General features: G+C 39.6%; 1 protein-coding gene across 1 annotated transcript in view; it reads right to left on the bottom strand.

Annotated features, from left to right (window-relative positions):
• Window positions 1–16,573, bottom strand: part of NAA15 (N(alpha)-acetyltransferase 15, NatA auxiliary subunit) — a 65,350-nt gene that overhangs the window by 6,038 nt on the left and 42,739 nt on the right. The window contains exons 14-19 of the mRNA XM_019534364.1: window positions 16,044–16,257; window positions 14,458–14,651; window positions 8,509–8,617; window positions 7,038–7,136; window positions 3,708–3,851; window positions 1,267–1,364 (exon numbers count right to left, since the gene is read on the bottom strand). Of these exons, the coding sequence (XP_019389909.1) occupies window positions 1,267–1,364; window positions 3,708–3,851; window positions 7,038–7,136; window positions 8,509–8,617; window positions 14,458–14,651; window positions 16,044–16,257 (858 nt within the window). The remainder of the gene's footprint in view (window positions 1–1,266; window positions 1,365–3,707; window positions 3,852–7,037; window positions 7,137–8,508; window positions 8,618–14,457; window positions 14,652–16,043; window positions 16,258–16,573) is intronic.

Raw genomic sequence — 16,573 nt, 5'->3', positions numbered from 1 at the left:
GGATTACTGTGATATGCCTCATTTAAAAAAAACACAAAACGAACTATATAACTGAAAAAAAGGGTCTGCCAAAATAAATAAATAAAATAAAGTGAAGAGAACTGGATAGCCATTGACAAAGTTTTTAGACCAGAAGGATGAGATACTCTAGATAAAGCATAGAGAATTCGATACAAATTACAAAGGCATTCTTAAAAATAAGTTGGCGGGAAATTATGATACATAGGTCAGCCTTAATCTGTGTGTGGCCTCTTTTCACATGAAGTGATCATTACTGTTCAGACCCAGATTGCCATTAACTGGTTCAGGAAATGGAACCAGCATGCTATTTCACGTATAGCAAAATGATGCTGTGAATTTGAGTCAGCAGTCCCACACAGAAGTTAATTTTTCCCCTGAAGAAAAATGTGAGTTTTTCACCCCAAGAAACTAGAGCACTAAGTGCAGAGAAATGGCTTCTGGTTAGAAACAACCTGGACAAATAGAAATACAATGGAGCTTACTGCTTGCCAAGAGGCTCAAATATCAACTATGGATGTTCCCACTAGCCATGCCCCAGGAGCATTAGTTTACAAAGCATAATGAAAAAAAGAGTCTGATGTTTGTTACTAAATGTCAAGGTATATACTATGGCAAGAGAGAGGAAAAAAGGGTAATTAGAATACCTTTGACCACAGATCCAGGAAGTTTTGATCTCTCCATTTTCAATTTACTCAGAGTTGCTTGGACTAAAACTTGTCCAAGATGGTGCAATAAGCAAAAGGAGGGGGAAAAATCCTCTCTCCTACATGTTTCCTGGACCATCAGGGTTATACCACCAACCCAACCCAACAGCTGTAATTATGAACTCTATCCTGAAATCCTAATCCTGAAGATCTAGTCATATGCATTCTTGCCTATGCTAGTCTTTTCCTAAAGGGCAGAGGCTAATTTCACTGATTTGAAAACTATATACTTCAGAAATACAGGACCCCTGGACTCTTTAACTGAGCTAGTGTTCAAAGGAGAAAGAAAATATTTACAGGATTGACAAACACAACCTAAAGTCTGATTTTTTCCCCTTTGCAAAACTGAATTACATAAAAATTGATACAGGAAGTTATTTATACAAATAAAAAGAAAGCTTTCCAAATATCCAAAACAATTTTTCTAAAAAAACAGCTAAAAAGCTTTAGGGTGACGAAACCACTGGAGAAGAAACAGGATGTACAAATCCTGTTCTCAGCTTCTAGAAGGGCCCTCAGATATCACAAAAACCATCTTTACCTGAAGATTTCTGTTAGAGAGTGATTCATCGAGGGACACCGCCAACTCCACTGCTCGTTTTTGACTGGAAGGATCTAAATAGTACATCATTTTGGCAGCTACAAGAGAAACAGCAAGTCTTTAGCAAAATCAAGACTACATAACTTCAAGAACTGGAATACTGCATTCTAGGCCAGTTCAGCTGGAAACTTTTAGCGTTATATTCTTTTTATTTGAGCAAACAAATGGGTGCTCCAAGCCTAGTTTTAATACTCAAGAGTCCATGCGAAAAAAATATCAAGATGAAAACCACTATGAATACTTCAGTCTGCAAAAACGGTATCTAAATGAATTAACTTATTTTAAGGGAGCCACCACCAGGCACTAGATGAGGCATAAATGGCAAGACTGAATGCAGTAACTTGCATCAGTATTGCTCATATTACTGTGGCAGTCACCGTGACATGTAATCACCCTTGGGAAGGGGCATCTTTTCTCCATCCAATGGTAAAACACAACATTTAAGAGCTATATGACAAACTACTAGGCAGAAGTAACTATGTGGGAGTAGGGTTCTAGTGGTAAGGTCAAGTGGAAACAGAGGCTTTACAGTTCTCACTGGTCTTCCAGATGAAGATTTTTCACCAGTATCAAAAGTTTATTACATTTGTGTAGGTTCCCCAACGCACGTTTAATCTAGCTAGCATTTTATACTAGGAAGGAACTCAGTTTGGCTGCCAAAAGCTACTATAAAAAGACACTTGCTTAAACATAGTATTTTTATCATTAACTGGACACACAGTTTTTTTATTCTAACAGATCCAAAAGCTATATAAAGATTCCAGAGTCAGGTGGTCTGAAGTTGGATGGCCAATATTAGAAGTTACCTATACAACCACAGGTTGGCTCCCTTGCAAATATATAACAGTCTGTTATTATACCACTTAATTTCAGGGGACCTGCGCTTCACTTAGTGAATGGGTACTTTTCTAGGATTTCTATCTGTTGTCCTTATTCGACATATGGTCCCAGGCCTGCCTTAATGCATACCTCTGCTCCACCAAGTGCCAAATGGATGTGCATTTTAATTTGCAAAGATGCACACCAAAAACTCCATGACATGCAATTTACGGACACTGACCCCCATCTGGACAGTCACCATTTGAGTATACATCAGCTCAAGTTGTAGAGCTCTGTGTAATGGGTACTGTAGAACTCATATCCTTTATAGCATTAGGCTCTTAAAACACCCCTGGGTGGGAGAAAATGTTGGGAAATATTTGAAGGTTTCTAGACCCACAGCAGAGCTTCACAGGATCACAGAAATGTTCCTGTTGTCCACTGTAACTTTTATTTCAAAGCAAGCTGTAGCAGTCAGCTACTTGGCACTCCTTATAAGCTCCAGCAATCAGAAAAGTGGCATCCACTGAAATAAAAGCTGACCCACAGAGCTGAATGTCTCATTCTTAATTGGGCAACCTGGTGTAAATTCAGAAGAGTGCAAACTGCTTGCATATGAACACAGGAAACCACCTGGGTTCTATGACAGAAGTAGGTTGCTATCTTTGTGGGCCAGCCATTAGAGGAGGGTAAGAAACTTTGTTAGTGACTTCCAGAGCTATTTACTAGAGGAACAGGAATGTACAGATACCGGAGTTCAACCACAGGGTAAAGAGTTAGTGCTTCCAATTGTTACAAACAATTGGGCTTCTACCTCATGAACAAAGTTCAAAGCAAGCTGTAGCAGGAGGTTCTCTTATTACATATTAATACTTATTGTGAAGATGGTCAAATATGGACATTAGACCAAAGCTACAGTGTAAACTAACAACTGCCTAAAACTACAGCTTGTTTAGACTACCAGATACATTAATTTGATGGTACATTTTGATTTAAGCAGGCAAGAGCACAGGAATAATTTTAGTAGCATAAAAGCCAGTATGAAAGAATCCATGTTCTAAGATGGAGACAGAAAAATAATTCTATCACTCTCTCATGAAAACATCTCATCTCCAGGTTATTTTAAGCTTAAATCAATACAGTACAGTTAGTTTTTAACATACTTCATACAAACTGTATCCTAAAATATTCTAGAGAGTTAAATATAGTTACCATTAAAAAGATCTTTCATGACAATTCAGCAATTATGTCAGAAGTGATGATGGGCCACAGATGGTCCAAAGATTTATATGCAGTGAAGCCCACAGCTGTGGCATACAGGGAGAGAAATTAAAATATATAGGCAAACAGGAAGTTATGTTTTCAACTGAGATTTGAAATGGATACAAGAAACTATTCCTGATGGCAACAGTAGGCTGTGATATTAGCAGTATGGGAACAGAAAGTCCTGTGCTATACGAGTACAAGATATGGAAGAGGAAGAAAAAGTAAGGGTAAATTCCAAAAGCAAACAAACAAACAAACAAAAATTTAGTTTAGTAACAACAAAACAAATAAAGTACCTGATAACCTATGTGGGAGGGAGTCATAGTTCTTCTTAAGAAAAGCTTCATTGAAGTTCTTTGGATTAGTTGCTCCAAAAAGGCGATTCATTTCTTGATTTAACACTGTTCTAACTACATTGGGCAGGTCTTTACTTTCAGATACTACTGGGTAGAAAGGAAATAAATGTCAACACAAAAAACTCTAGATGCTTTTTACCATCAGGAATCACAGCAAAATACATCTGACTTAAGAAAAAAAAACTTTGCTCTTTTACATGAATAGTGAAGTTGAAATTTTTCAATTAAAGATATATACAAGTAAAGAAAAGGTACATAACTAGGAAGTAGCTATAAAGTTTTCATTGAAACTGTTTACTGTGAGATAACTAAAAATAATCTGGTTTTACTGAAGTGGTACGAAGAGGTGACAACATTTCATTTAAAAAGTCAGAAGTACAAGTGTGAAAATATCCTGTTTTAACCAAAAGCCTTTTTTTGTTTTTACTTCAACTCAAAAAATGCTTAACCAAAATCTAAGTTTGACCTTAAAACAATGTTTTCCCCAGGATTTGTTTAATTGAGGTGATGCTTTTTCATCCCAATTAGAGAACTGTTTTTGGAAAAATCTTACTTCCACAGGATGGAAAACTTTTTCTTACAAGGTCTATAAATAATTGTAAAAGACCTACATCTTTCTTCTTTCTAGCATGTCATTCAACTGTGCTTTTAGATAGTATAGAGGAAAAGGCTACACCAACAATTGGAATTTCATTGAATATCTCCACAGTAGTGTCCAAAAATAATAATCATCATCATTGTTTACTGCGTCCAAAGTTCTCAACTTCACTCTCTTCAAAAACATGCATACCACTCCTGTCTCCTTCAGACAAAGGACACTGATCTCCCAACACCCTAAAGGCAGTCAATCCTTTTCCTTACTAACTTACCTCTTACTAAGCTCATTTCTCAAGCCCCACTATTGCCAGAGCCTCTTTATACATACCTTTCTAGCTGCTAAATCCTGCCATGCCCCTCTCATACCCAGCAGAAGTGCTCAATCCCTTGCTTTCCCATCCAAAGAATCCCATAACCTTAGCTTCTGACATCCCAATTCCTTTAGCAACTGAAGTTTTGTTAGCTACTTTACCACTTTTCAAGGCCTTAGAAATTGATGTCTCAAACATATGCATGACAAAGTTAACCAGCAATATCTGGTTTAAGTAGGGCCAGTATCTGATAGCACTTTAAAAAAAGGTCAAGAAGAAATATTTTGTAGGTTACTTCCACCATAAAAAGAGTTTGACTTTTCATTTTTTTGTGCTTTGCATAAAGGCAACCTGGAAGTCTGTCATGCTTTTTTCACCTTAAATGACTTCCCTATTCTGCTAGAATTTTCTCTCTGACAGCGTGGGTATGCGGATTGTGACCATTTAGCAAAAATGACAAGACGACTGAATCACTGAGCTTTTCTTCCAATTTACATATTTCTGTTCAAGCAGATATTAAAAACTCTCCCTGCTTATTAAAAACAAGCAGAGTTTCCATGGTAAAATAAAAAAAAAAAATCACAAACTACTTGCTGATTGTTCTCTCTTTGCATCCTATAAGTAGACATATTTAATTTTATTAGATGTTAAGAATCATGAACCAAAAAAGATGACAGAGCCATAAGGGAAATACAGAGCACCTGAATGAAAGACTAACATAAGAGGGTGAGGGGTGAGGAGGGGAACATAACCATGTTACAGAAAATACAATGTTAAACCAACAAGAGGCTGAATATGCTAAAAGCTATTACAGAGAATGGTGATTTACTGAGGCAAGAATAAGTCAACTTGGCCTCCCACCCTGCTAGGATATTTTGGCTCCTCTGGAAACAAGTTCCCAGCTTTCTGATTATAGTTCTGCTTCTGGGGATCTGAGTTCCAGGGACTGTTCTCAGCCTGACTGGGTAGGGGGACAGCTGTGTCTTGGACCATGGGGCTGCCCCATGCTAGATCCTAACGCTCAGCTGAATATTGGGAACTGTTACAGACTGGCCCCAACCAGCCACACATTCAATTTAAAGTGTGATAAAATGGAACCACAACAAAATTGTTACATAAGTAAACTAACTTTGTAGCTCATTTACTGTACTGTCACCCCTCAAACGGACTTGAATATATGGTTGGGTTACTAGTTAAAGGCACAATTACCCTATTATTATTAATAGGCAGCCAATTTTGCATTATTTTTGCATGTTTTAATTCAGGGATGGCCAGCCTGTGGCATGAATCCCACACGCAACATGGGGAGTCTCTGAGTGGTGCACACCAAGTCAAGGAAGGCATAGGCAGCGTAAGAGCAGACAGAGCAGGAAGCAGAAAGAAGAGCAGCAGACTGGGTAGGAGAAAGGGTATGAGGTTGAATTTGGGGAGGGTATGGTACCAGTTTGTGGCATGCCTGCCAAATAGGTTGGCCCCTATTATTTTAAATTTATTGGCAGGGATCCAAAACAGTGAACCATTCCTTTTTTTTTTTTTTGCACGAGTTCAAAAAAAACTGCAAACTATTTTGCTCTTTAGAAAACCAGCACAACTTTGTCAGTGTTTAGCATAGAATCAACAGAAAATAACTGAAGGTATGTGGAAAGATGAAACTACTGATACACATTTCAGACAGAACAGCAAATATGAAACCAGTTTCTCTTTATACTAATGGGCTGCCTAACCACTAAGTTATGCAGGAATGTGTTACCTCCATGAGGTCTTTTTACCAGCAACATGAAAACACATATTTGGATGATGTCACATTTAAAAAAGTTTAAGGAAAAAAAATTATTCTCTCCATATATATTTAACTGCAAAATGGATTTACTTTAGAATGGAAAAATAAGTCAAGCAAATTCTAAACCGGTAGAAGTTTTTCTATAAAATTAGGAAATCACATTTTTAAAAAGGGTCATATGCACCTCAAAATAATAAATGCTTTGTTTAGCAGAAGTTTTTAAAACCCATTGGGCTTGTAATCTACAGACTTGAAAGACTTAAAAAAAACCTAAATATTTATCTATTATCCAAGCTGAAAGAAATGCAGAAAGGAAGACAGAGCACAACAAGTATGTTTTTACTTGCAATTTCTTTTAAAAGAAGCTATAGTAATGTTTATTTTAAAACAGGATGTGATTTCTAACATTAAGCTACTCGGTCACTACACCCAACTGTAGTCAAAATAATAACACTGTTATTCCAGCAAAGTGAATAACTTGTTACACATTTTGAATGAATTTTATTGCAAGCACAGATGACTATACAGGGTGGTTGCTAGAAGCATAGACAGAACAAGTTTTATATATAAACATTCCCATACCACTGCTGAAGAGGTGAATCATACACTCATGAAGCCAAGGATGACTGGAATCAATAGCAAATGCTCTCTTCACAGACTGTAGCATCAGAAGAAATTTTTCTGTAAAATAAAGTTGTCAGTGAACTACAAAAGTACCTTCTGCAAGTTTTAAAGAGAACCATCAAGTTTCAGATGCTGATTCAGAAAAAAAAATATTTAAAATTAGAGTCCAGAACAAATAAAAGATTAATACATGATGCCCATAAGCTTTTTTTCTGAACAACTTCTATCTTGTTGAGCCTAAAAAGGAATTCAGAGGTAAAACTAACTACTGTGAACTAACACACTTTTGGGTTTGTTTTTTTTTTTTTTTTTACTGGATGACGTAATAAGCCAAAATTTAAAAGTGCAAAATATCCCTCTTTCATTATAATTATACCTTATTCTGTTGTATTTTAATGCACTTCATTTGCAGCGCAATGTGTTTAAATTCAGTACAATATGACCATGATTGAAAAAAACTAGATTTTGTACATAATGGGTATGTCCTAGTGACTTTTATTCAAACAATATCTTCCTTAGTTGAAACCAATATAGTGAAAAGTACCTCCAACACCAGAATCAGCGTTGAAGTCTCTATAGAGTTTAGGGAAGATAGTTCTGGTGGATCTATGCCACAGCTCTCAGAAGAAAAAAAAAAGTCTTGCTTCTCATTCAGACTGGGTTTGGGGAAAGAGAAGTTAATGCTGGACACATTCCCTTAGAGCATGAGTGTCAAACATACAGTCCCTGGGCTAGATCCAACACACAGAGCTGCTCCATTCGTCCTGCCAACCGACTGGGGGGCCATAAAGTTTGGGGTGTGGCAGGCCTCCCACTGGCCACAGAATCCAGGACACTAGTGGATATGGCATTAAGTAGCAGGGTGGCGAGTAAGGGCTGTGCCCTCAGCTGTCCTGCAGCTCCAGTGGCCACCATTGCTGCCAGCCCAAGGCAAGTCTGCCTGCTTTAGACAATCCTGACCAGATCATCTTTAAAATCTGGCCTGGCCAGAAAACGGTACTGCGAACTTGACTCATCTCATTTTGCAATGTTAACTCTCTGAATATATAAAATGTGTTAGATTGAAAGAAACACTCATGTATTATCTACTTATAAAAGGTCATAACCAACACTCTAAAAACATGTGTGGCTTTAACTTGAATTTACAGATGACTATGAGTACAGCCAAGCAACTTGCAAATGTGCAAGTCTGAACATTTTGATCTCTAGCCCTCATGGATTTACATACAGTAGAGAAACTGGATAATCACCAGCTGTTCCAAATCTGTAGTCAACATTACTGAATGCCTAGGGCTGTGAACATGCCCAGTTAAAAAGGTATTAGCTAATATCCAGCTCTTTAAGTCAGTGGATCAATAAGTTTTCATGGATTTCATTATTCAAGTACAATAACCACAAAGTACTTGACTTAATTAGTTCTCTCACCTACCTTTCCTGAAGTATATCTCAAAGGCAAAAAGATGGGTCTCTATTTTGTTCTTTACCAAGTTCTTCAATGGTGTTAAAAATTTAATGGCTTCTTCCAAAGGTGCCTCAACCTAAGAAGGCAAGAATATTTTCATTACGCGACACAGGAAACACAACAGACTTTCCCCTTTAACAATGGGAATGAAATTCTGAGGCCGAGGTCAGAGCAGCAAGACAATTAGTCTCATAAAGTGATGCCCTGGATGTCTGAACCACCCATCAGTGCATATATGGCAACATTCAAAATATGTGATCAGACACCATTATATATCAGTGGACTGTCAATATATCCACATATTTGGGAGGAAGGGGATGCTAATTATGAAGGCACAAGGTTCTGTAGTGACATAACAGCATATTAACAGTGCAGACTTAATGGCGGGGGTCTACTACAGACCACCCAACCAGGGAGAAGAGCTAGATTGGGAATTTTTAGGTCAGCTCGTGAAGGCAGTTAAGTCAAAGGATGTGGTCCTCATGGGTGACTTAAAATACCCGGACTTCGGCTGGAAAGAGCAGTCAGCCAGGTCTGACTGCTCATGTAGGTTCCGAGCCAAGTTACAGGACCTCCACCTAACCCAGGAGGTGCACAGTCCCACCAGGGGAAATGACTTGTTAGACCTGGCCACAAGCGATGGCCTGGTGAGGGGACTGCGGGTGCTTGATCACCTGGGCGACAGCAATCGTCGCCTACTGGAATTCACCATCCAGTGCAGGGTGGCAAAGGTCTGCAGCAAGACAGCAGCCCTGGACTTCAGGAGGCTGGATTTCACCGAGCTAAGGAGACTAGTCGGAGGGGTAGGGAGTTGGGAGTCAAAGAAGAGTGGTCATTCCTGAAGGAGACGATCCTCCAAGCCCAAAGGGTGGCAATTCCAACACAGATCAAAGGGGACAAGAGTGCTCAAAAGCCCCCATGGTTAACCAAAAGCATCCAGGAACATCTCAAAGCTAAAAAAAGAAGGCGTATACCCAATGGAAGGAAGGGAGGACTGTACCTCTGTTGCTCAGGATTGTAAGGGGGCTATTAGGAAGGCCAACGCGGAGATGGAACTGGGACTAGCAACCTGGATCAAGGATAACAATAAGCCCTTTTTTAAATACATAGGGGGTAAAAAGAAGGTTCCGGGTAGCATGGGGCTTCTGCAGGACATGCTAGGAAATCTGGTGGTCTCACCAGACAACAAAGCTAACCTATTTAACAATTTCTTTGCCTCCACTTTTCTGAGCAGGAACCAAGTCATCCCCTACACAGGGATCCCCGATGGTCCCAGGGAAGGCACAGCCAGGCCCAGGGTCAGAGAAGAACTTCTGGTGGGACTGGACATGTTCAAATCAACAGGTCCTGACTATCTTCACCCCAGAGTGCTGAGGGAATTAGCAGAGGTCATTGATGGACCCCTGGAACAGCTTTACGAGCACTTATGGTGCCAGAGGACTGGAAAAGGGCCAATGTGGTCCCCATTTTCAAAAAAGGGAGGAAGGAGGACCCATGAAATTATACGTCTGTTAGTCTCACCTCGGTCCTGGGGAAGTTCTTTGAGAAAATTATCCAGGTGCACATCTGTGAGGGGCAAGCAGGGGAGGGTATGCTTAGGGGCAACCAACATGGGTTCATTAGTGGCAGGTCCTACCAGACCAACCTGGTAGCCTTCTACAACCAGGTCACAACATCCTTGGATGCAGGTATAACAGTGGACGTAGTCTTTCTGGACTTTAGGAAGGCCTTTGACACTGTCACCCCATTCTCGTTAAAAAATTAGATTGTGGTGTGGATGCCTACACAGCAAGATAGTCACCAATTGGCTGGAGGGCTGCACCCAGAGTGTGGTGGGGGACGGGTTATTTTCGACCTGGAGGGATGTGGGCAGTGGGGTCCCCCAGGGCTCAGTCCTTGGGCCTGCACTGTTCAACATCTTCATTAGCGACTTGGATGAGGGGGTGAAAAGCACCTTGTTTAAAGTCGCAGATGACACCAAGATGTGGGGAGAAGTGGGCATGCTAGAAGGGAGGGACAGGCTGCAATTGGATCTGGACGGGTTATAGGGGTGAGCAGATGAGAATAAGATGGGATTCAATACTGACAAGTGCAGGGTACTGCAGCTAGGGAGAAAGAACCAGCAGCATACTTAGAGGCTGGGGAACTCCCTTCTTGTCAGTGCAGTGGCAGAAAAGGATCTTGGAGTCATTATAGACTCCAAGATGAAGATGGGCCACCAATGTGGGGATGCAGTCAGGAAGGCTAACGGCACCTTGTCATGCATCCACAGATGCATCACAAGCAGGTCCAAGGAGGTGATCCTCCCCCTCTATATGACATTGGTCAGGCTGCAGTTGGAGTACTGCATCCAGTTCTGGACACAGCACTTCAGGAGTGATGTGGATAGCATTGAGAGAGTCCAGAGGAGGGCCACTCGCATGATCGGGAGGCAGCAGGGCAGGCCCTATGAGGAAAGGCTACGAGACCTGAACCTCCACAAGAGAAGGCTTAGAGGGGGTCTGGTGGCCATCTATAAACTGGGCAATGGAGACCAGCAGGCAATGGGAGAGTCCCTGTTCCCCCGAGCACTACTGGGAGTAACACGGAATAATGGCCATAAGTTGACGGAGAGTAGGTTCAGGCTAGATATCAGGAGGTGCTACTTCACTACTTCACAGTCAGGGCGGCTAGGATCTGGAACCAACTTCCAAGGGAAGTGGTGCTCGCTTCTATCCTGGGAGTCTTCAAAACGAGGCCAGACAGACCCCTTGCTGGGGTTGTTTGACCCCAGCATTCTTTCCTGCCCAGGACAGGGGGTCAGACTTGATGATCTGCTCAGGTTCCTTCTGACCCTACCAACCATGAAACTATATAACCTACCCTCCAGGAACTTTGTAAAAACAGTAGCGACTGCTGTGTAGTTAAGCTTGCAACTGAACTTAGAAAGCAAACATAAGGCCTTCACTTACAACTCCACACACAGGAGTTAGTTCATATGGTGAAATCTGTTGACTCAACCTACAGACATATATACATATACATACATATACACATACATTTTTATTTATTTATTTATTTTAATTAGTGCCCAGTCAGGTGACACACCATTCAAGGAGCACTATAACAAATGATCCATAGCATGACAGCCCATGGTTTTCACTAACAGGAACAAAGCCCAGATGGGAAAGAGGAACTAAAGATCTACGCCAGACTTAATGTTTTCCTAGACTCTCTACCAGACAACTCTCCTGGTTTAGCAGCAGCAACTTGCCAATACAGATCCCCGGCTAGAGTACAGACCCAGACAGTGATTTCCTGGTACAGGTTCCCTCGCTTTATGCTGTACATGTGTCCCTGGAAAATGGCGCATAACTCAAATTTGTATAAAAGAGAACCTTGCTTTATAAGGTAACAAATAGGGATATGTTCCAAGACCTCAATTGTACTGACTTCCAGACCCATTTCTACCACTTTTACAAGACAATTTGATACTCACCAACAGCAGACAGAACACGCAAGCACAGGGCACTATCATAATAGGGATGGCAACTACAGAAACACGTGTCGCAGACAAGTGAGGAGCACAGATCCACACAGGACACTATATTTTGATTTGTGTCACTCCTACAATGCAGTGCACAAAGCAACTGACTATGGGCTTCCACTACACCCAGAGCAAATTTACCTCACATATACCAAAAATTTGTTATAGAAAGGGTCATCACATAAGAGCAAATTAGCACATACAGAACCCGCATAAAGCAAGGGAAATGTGTACCAAGGTTCTTTTTAACGCATATAACCCACTTTTTAAAAGGAAGGGCTTGACATCACCTTACTGGCAATAGGGGACGAGAAACCATCACCTGAATCTACTGGTCACCTTCATAAAAGTAGCAGAGTGGTAATCATGTACTTCTGTTTCTCTGATGGGACCTGTAATACGATTCCTTAGAGCCCACCCGAAGAAAGTTAGTTTCAGTTGAGAATAAAGCAAAGAACACTCCGGAGCAGGAGCTTGTTAGTCTAATGCCAAGAGAAAGTCTGTCCATCTTATCGTAGAGGGATATATAACTGTATACCTGGATATTGCCAGCCTGCAGGCAGAAAAACCCTTAAAAATGGTGGGAAAGCAACTGTCAAATCAGTTCAGCTGGAATGACTAATTCATTCTTCTGACAAGGAAGATGATAGGCATCTGAAGCATCAATTGCAAAGGAGCTGATCTGTCAGAGATGGGCAATGGGCAGTAAGGACTGGCTAGGATATACCATCTCTCCCCCTTTAGGGATTAGAAACCCAGGGCTATTATACAACTTTCTGCTGTATAAAATATGCCCTTAACTCCTAATGCTAGACTCAGATGTCTAATATCTAGAAACTGAGAGAAATCAAGAAGTACCAGCTGTTGCTCATATCATTGGCAATGAGTTTTTATTTACCACACTTCTTTGGAAAAAGGTCAAATACCAATTTTAGTCATTTAATCACATGGGACTGCCTTGAGGATTAAGGATTTGTTTGTGGTTTTTTGTGTCGTTTAGTATTCCTATGAGAAAGATAATGAACACCTTACAGGATTTCTACTGTTTGCACATTTGCATATAAAAGTATGAGGCATGTACAAATTCATAGTAATGGCATGGATAGATTAGCCACACATTTGTTCACCTAAGCTATTTGAAAAGTCCACCCTTAAGAGCATTAACAGAATTCAGAATGATACTTAACAGAGACACAAATACACTGCTTCATTCTAAAGCAGTGTTGCAGGGCTCAAAACTACATTGCCAGTACAAAAAAGCAAAAGCTAAGCTACAAATCTTCCATATCTATATCCCTTTTCCATTCAAACGCAATTCATTCCTATTCCATCGAGAAATTGTCAATATTTTACTTGCCTCATTCATCTTGGATGTATAACCAGTAATACTGGTCTACTCCTCTTAACAATTATTCAATCTTTCCTAGCATTATGTGCAAGTGTAATGTGCATTAGTGTAATTCCTTTTTCAAATATTTAAAAGTCAAGCTCATTCAAACTATTAAGATGCATAACGAATCAATTTTTCAGGTCACTGACTTCCTTTTCATGTCACCATATGGTTTCAGTTAACCTCAACCCCACCAAATTCAAGATCTTTACAAAAGATGAAGAGCTGACCAGTTTCCAACCTAAGCCTCTAATTTTATTTATACTTTTCAATTTTTTCCCCTCTATACAATTTCACCCAAAGCCTGTTTTAATTACATGATGTCTTCTCAAATATTGTCTTCCATCTACCTATTAGTTTGAGTATAAACTAATCCTTAACTCTTAATTCAGGGGCTGCCAAACTGCAAAGCAGGCTAATCTGGCACGGGGAAATTGATGGCATAGAGGTACACTTTGCCACCCTCTGCAATGCTCTCCTCCCAGGAAATGGTTGCCAAGCTGTCTTAGTCAAATCACAAACCATCCTTCCAGTCTAAGACCAACCCCAAGTGAATTCATCTAGGTTTCCTCAGACAATGAAAACACTCATTATCTGTATTCTTGTCCTACCAGTTCCACAAATGCTGTGCAACTCAAACACATGCATATTACTATGTGTAATGAAGAACATAATGATTAATCTCTTGCATACAGAGATTTACAACCTGTTTAACTTGAAGGCAGACCTAATTTAGTGACCTAGTAACGATGTTTCTACCCTATAAGGAATGGTTGCCAAACAGTTCCTGCTGCAAGACATGCTCCTGTCTTTGAAGGCTGAGAGACTAAAGTAATTCTTCCATAATATCTGTTGCTTAGAAGCATTGTGAGATAAGAGCCCCAGAAACTGGTTTTTGAAACAGTGGCACTTACAAATGGAAGCCACACATTGTTACACTTTATGTGCATAGCTCTTCTATGTGTATATTCAATGTAGCACATTGAGCCAAGCTCAGTACCTTTGCTAGTTTCTCAGGGATAAGTTCCTCTTTAGGTCCTCCAATTTCTTCATCGTCATCATCTTTCTTTTTCTTTTGATTCCTTTGCTGCTTTTCTTTCTCCGCATTCTTCTTCTCTTCCTCCAGTTGTGCTTTCTTCTGTGCTCTTCGTTGCTTATTACGTAGCTTCTTTAGCTCCTTATCAGACATATTTGCTGTACACAGAGTGTGTTTCAGTAGAAAAAGAGATTATCCATAGAATATCATTGCATTTAAGCTGCACACAAGTTCATACCTCAAACCATGGCCACCTACTGTGGCTACTTTCTAATACACAGGCCCTCAAGTAATTCAGAAGTGATTCTCATTTACATGCACTGATAGATTAGCCACAACAGAATGGAAGAACTAGGAGTTGGGGGCCAATCTTTTAGGCAAGTGTTGAAGTAAGCCTGTACCCTCCAAGTACCACTGTGTTCCCATTCTTCTGCTTTCTGTCCCCTGTCCAATCTGCTGTGTGCCACTTGTGGCATGGGTACCGCAAGTGGTTGGCCACCCCCTAAACTAGGTAGTATAGCATATAATGCTTGAACATCTCAGCTCTCAGTGAGATCTTTGACTTAAAGTCAATTGCAGAAGGAGAAGTCAGAACCCCAGGAGTGTCTACCACCCTGCTATAACAACTAAAGAAAAAAATAAGCTTAACACAGTTAGCCATTTCAGCAAGAGGTAAAAACTAAATCTTGACAAAGTTATTCTGCCTAACCTTCAATGTCCCAGATTAAGAGGAAGGTTTAAGATCATGTTGCCTCGTTTTACATTTAATTCACATTTCCTTCATAAATCAAAACACACTGGAAACCTTTTTAAAATGAAAAGCAAAAGAAAAAAAAAGTGACGTGCAAAAATAAAAATAAACTACTGTATTTGCACCCTTTTTATCTTGACCCTCAAATGATGGAAGTAAAAGACAGGGAGAAATTTCAGTGAACTGTTGAAATCTTCTTTAAAAATTTTTTTTTTTTTTTTTTTAGATTTAGCACCCCCCTTTCTGCTCCATAAATTAAATCCCCAGGACAAGTCGCACAATTTTTTCTCTAGGTAACAGAATTGTTTTCATTATTTTTATTCTTAAAATATCAGTCTTAATCTTTATACATAAGAATAATGGCACAACTCAATTTTTTAAAAAAATTGCAACTTGCCTCTGAATTCTAATAAAACGTACTTAAAGGAGAACTGCTTCAAATGCAACCCTGTAGATCTGTTATGGTAGAAAGAGACCATGAGAATACAGCAGGTCTTGCTCATTCTCAAAATTGTTTGCAAATTTTTTATTCTTGAATTTCTTAAAGAGCGAAAAGACCATTTCATGCCTACCCTATTAAAACAGAATTTAGCTACTACTTGTATTGCATAAATAGAACGCACAATTACTTTTTAAATAGAGCATCATCATTTACTTGTTACAGGCCAACTAATGCCTTCCTGACTAATAGATGCTATAACTATGCAATAATTTACTAGGAAATGTCAAACAAGAAAGCTAGGTATTTACAATATATTCACCAGCCAGTTGAAGTGCACGCACAAATCCAGTATTATACCTGTATCAGCTTCGTGTTCTTTATTTTCATCTGTTAGGGGGTTATCATGAAGTTTCAAATATATTTCTATGGCAATTCGTGCTGCCTTGAAGTAAAATGGATGTTGTCGAAGTACATCTTCTAGTTTTAACAAATCCACATAAGACCTAAGCGTAATCTTCCTCATACAGTATGTATGGAAGTCAAACTGGTCATCTGTGATTTCTACAAAATGCTAACACAAAACAATGTTATTTAGCAAGCATTCAGAAACAGAAACAACATGTCACACATTTAACTTTATTGAAGAAAATGTAAGGGGGGGCTGGAAAAAGTCCATCTTCAATAGTCAACTCGAAAATGTCAATCAAAAAAATCTGATGAAAAACAGACTCGACTTTCGGGAGCAACAGAAATTCCTCCATAAACTCCCATATTTATCTATAGTCTCAAGATAAAGAAAGATATAACAATTATATTGTTATCAAAAGATACTAATATAATTTAGTTGCCTTGTAGTAACTTGTGTCTCTGATTCTGTAGGAATACAA

Source organism: Crocodylus porosus, unplaced genomic scaffold, assembly GCF_001723895.1.
Source record: "Crocodylus porosus isolate Cpor-Errol unplaced genomic scaffold, CroPor_comp1, whole genome shotgun sequence".
In the NCBI taxonomy this organism is placed as follows: domain Eukaryota; kingdom Metazoa; phylum Chordata; order Crocodylia; family Crocodylidae; genus Crocodylus; species Crocodylus porosus.
Note: the sequence above shows the minus strand (reverse complement) of the source record. Positions and strands in the feature narration are given on the sequence as shown.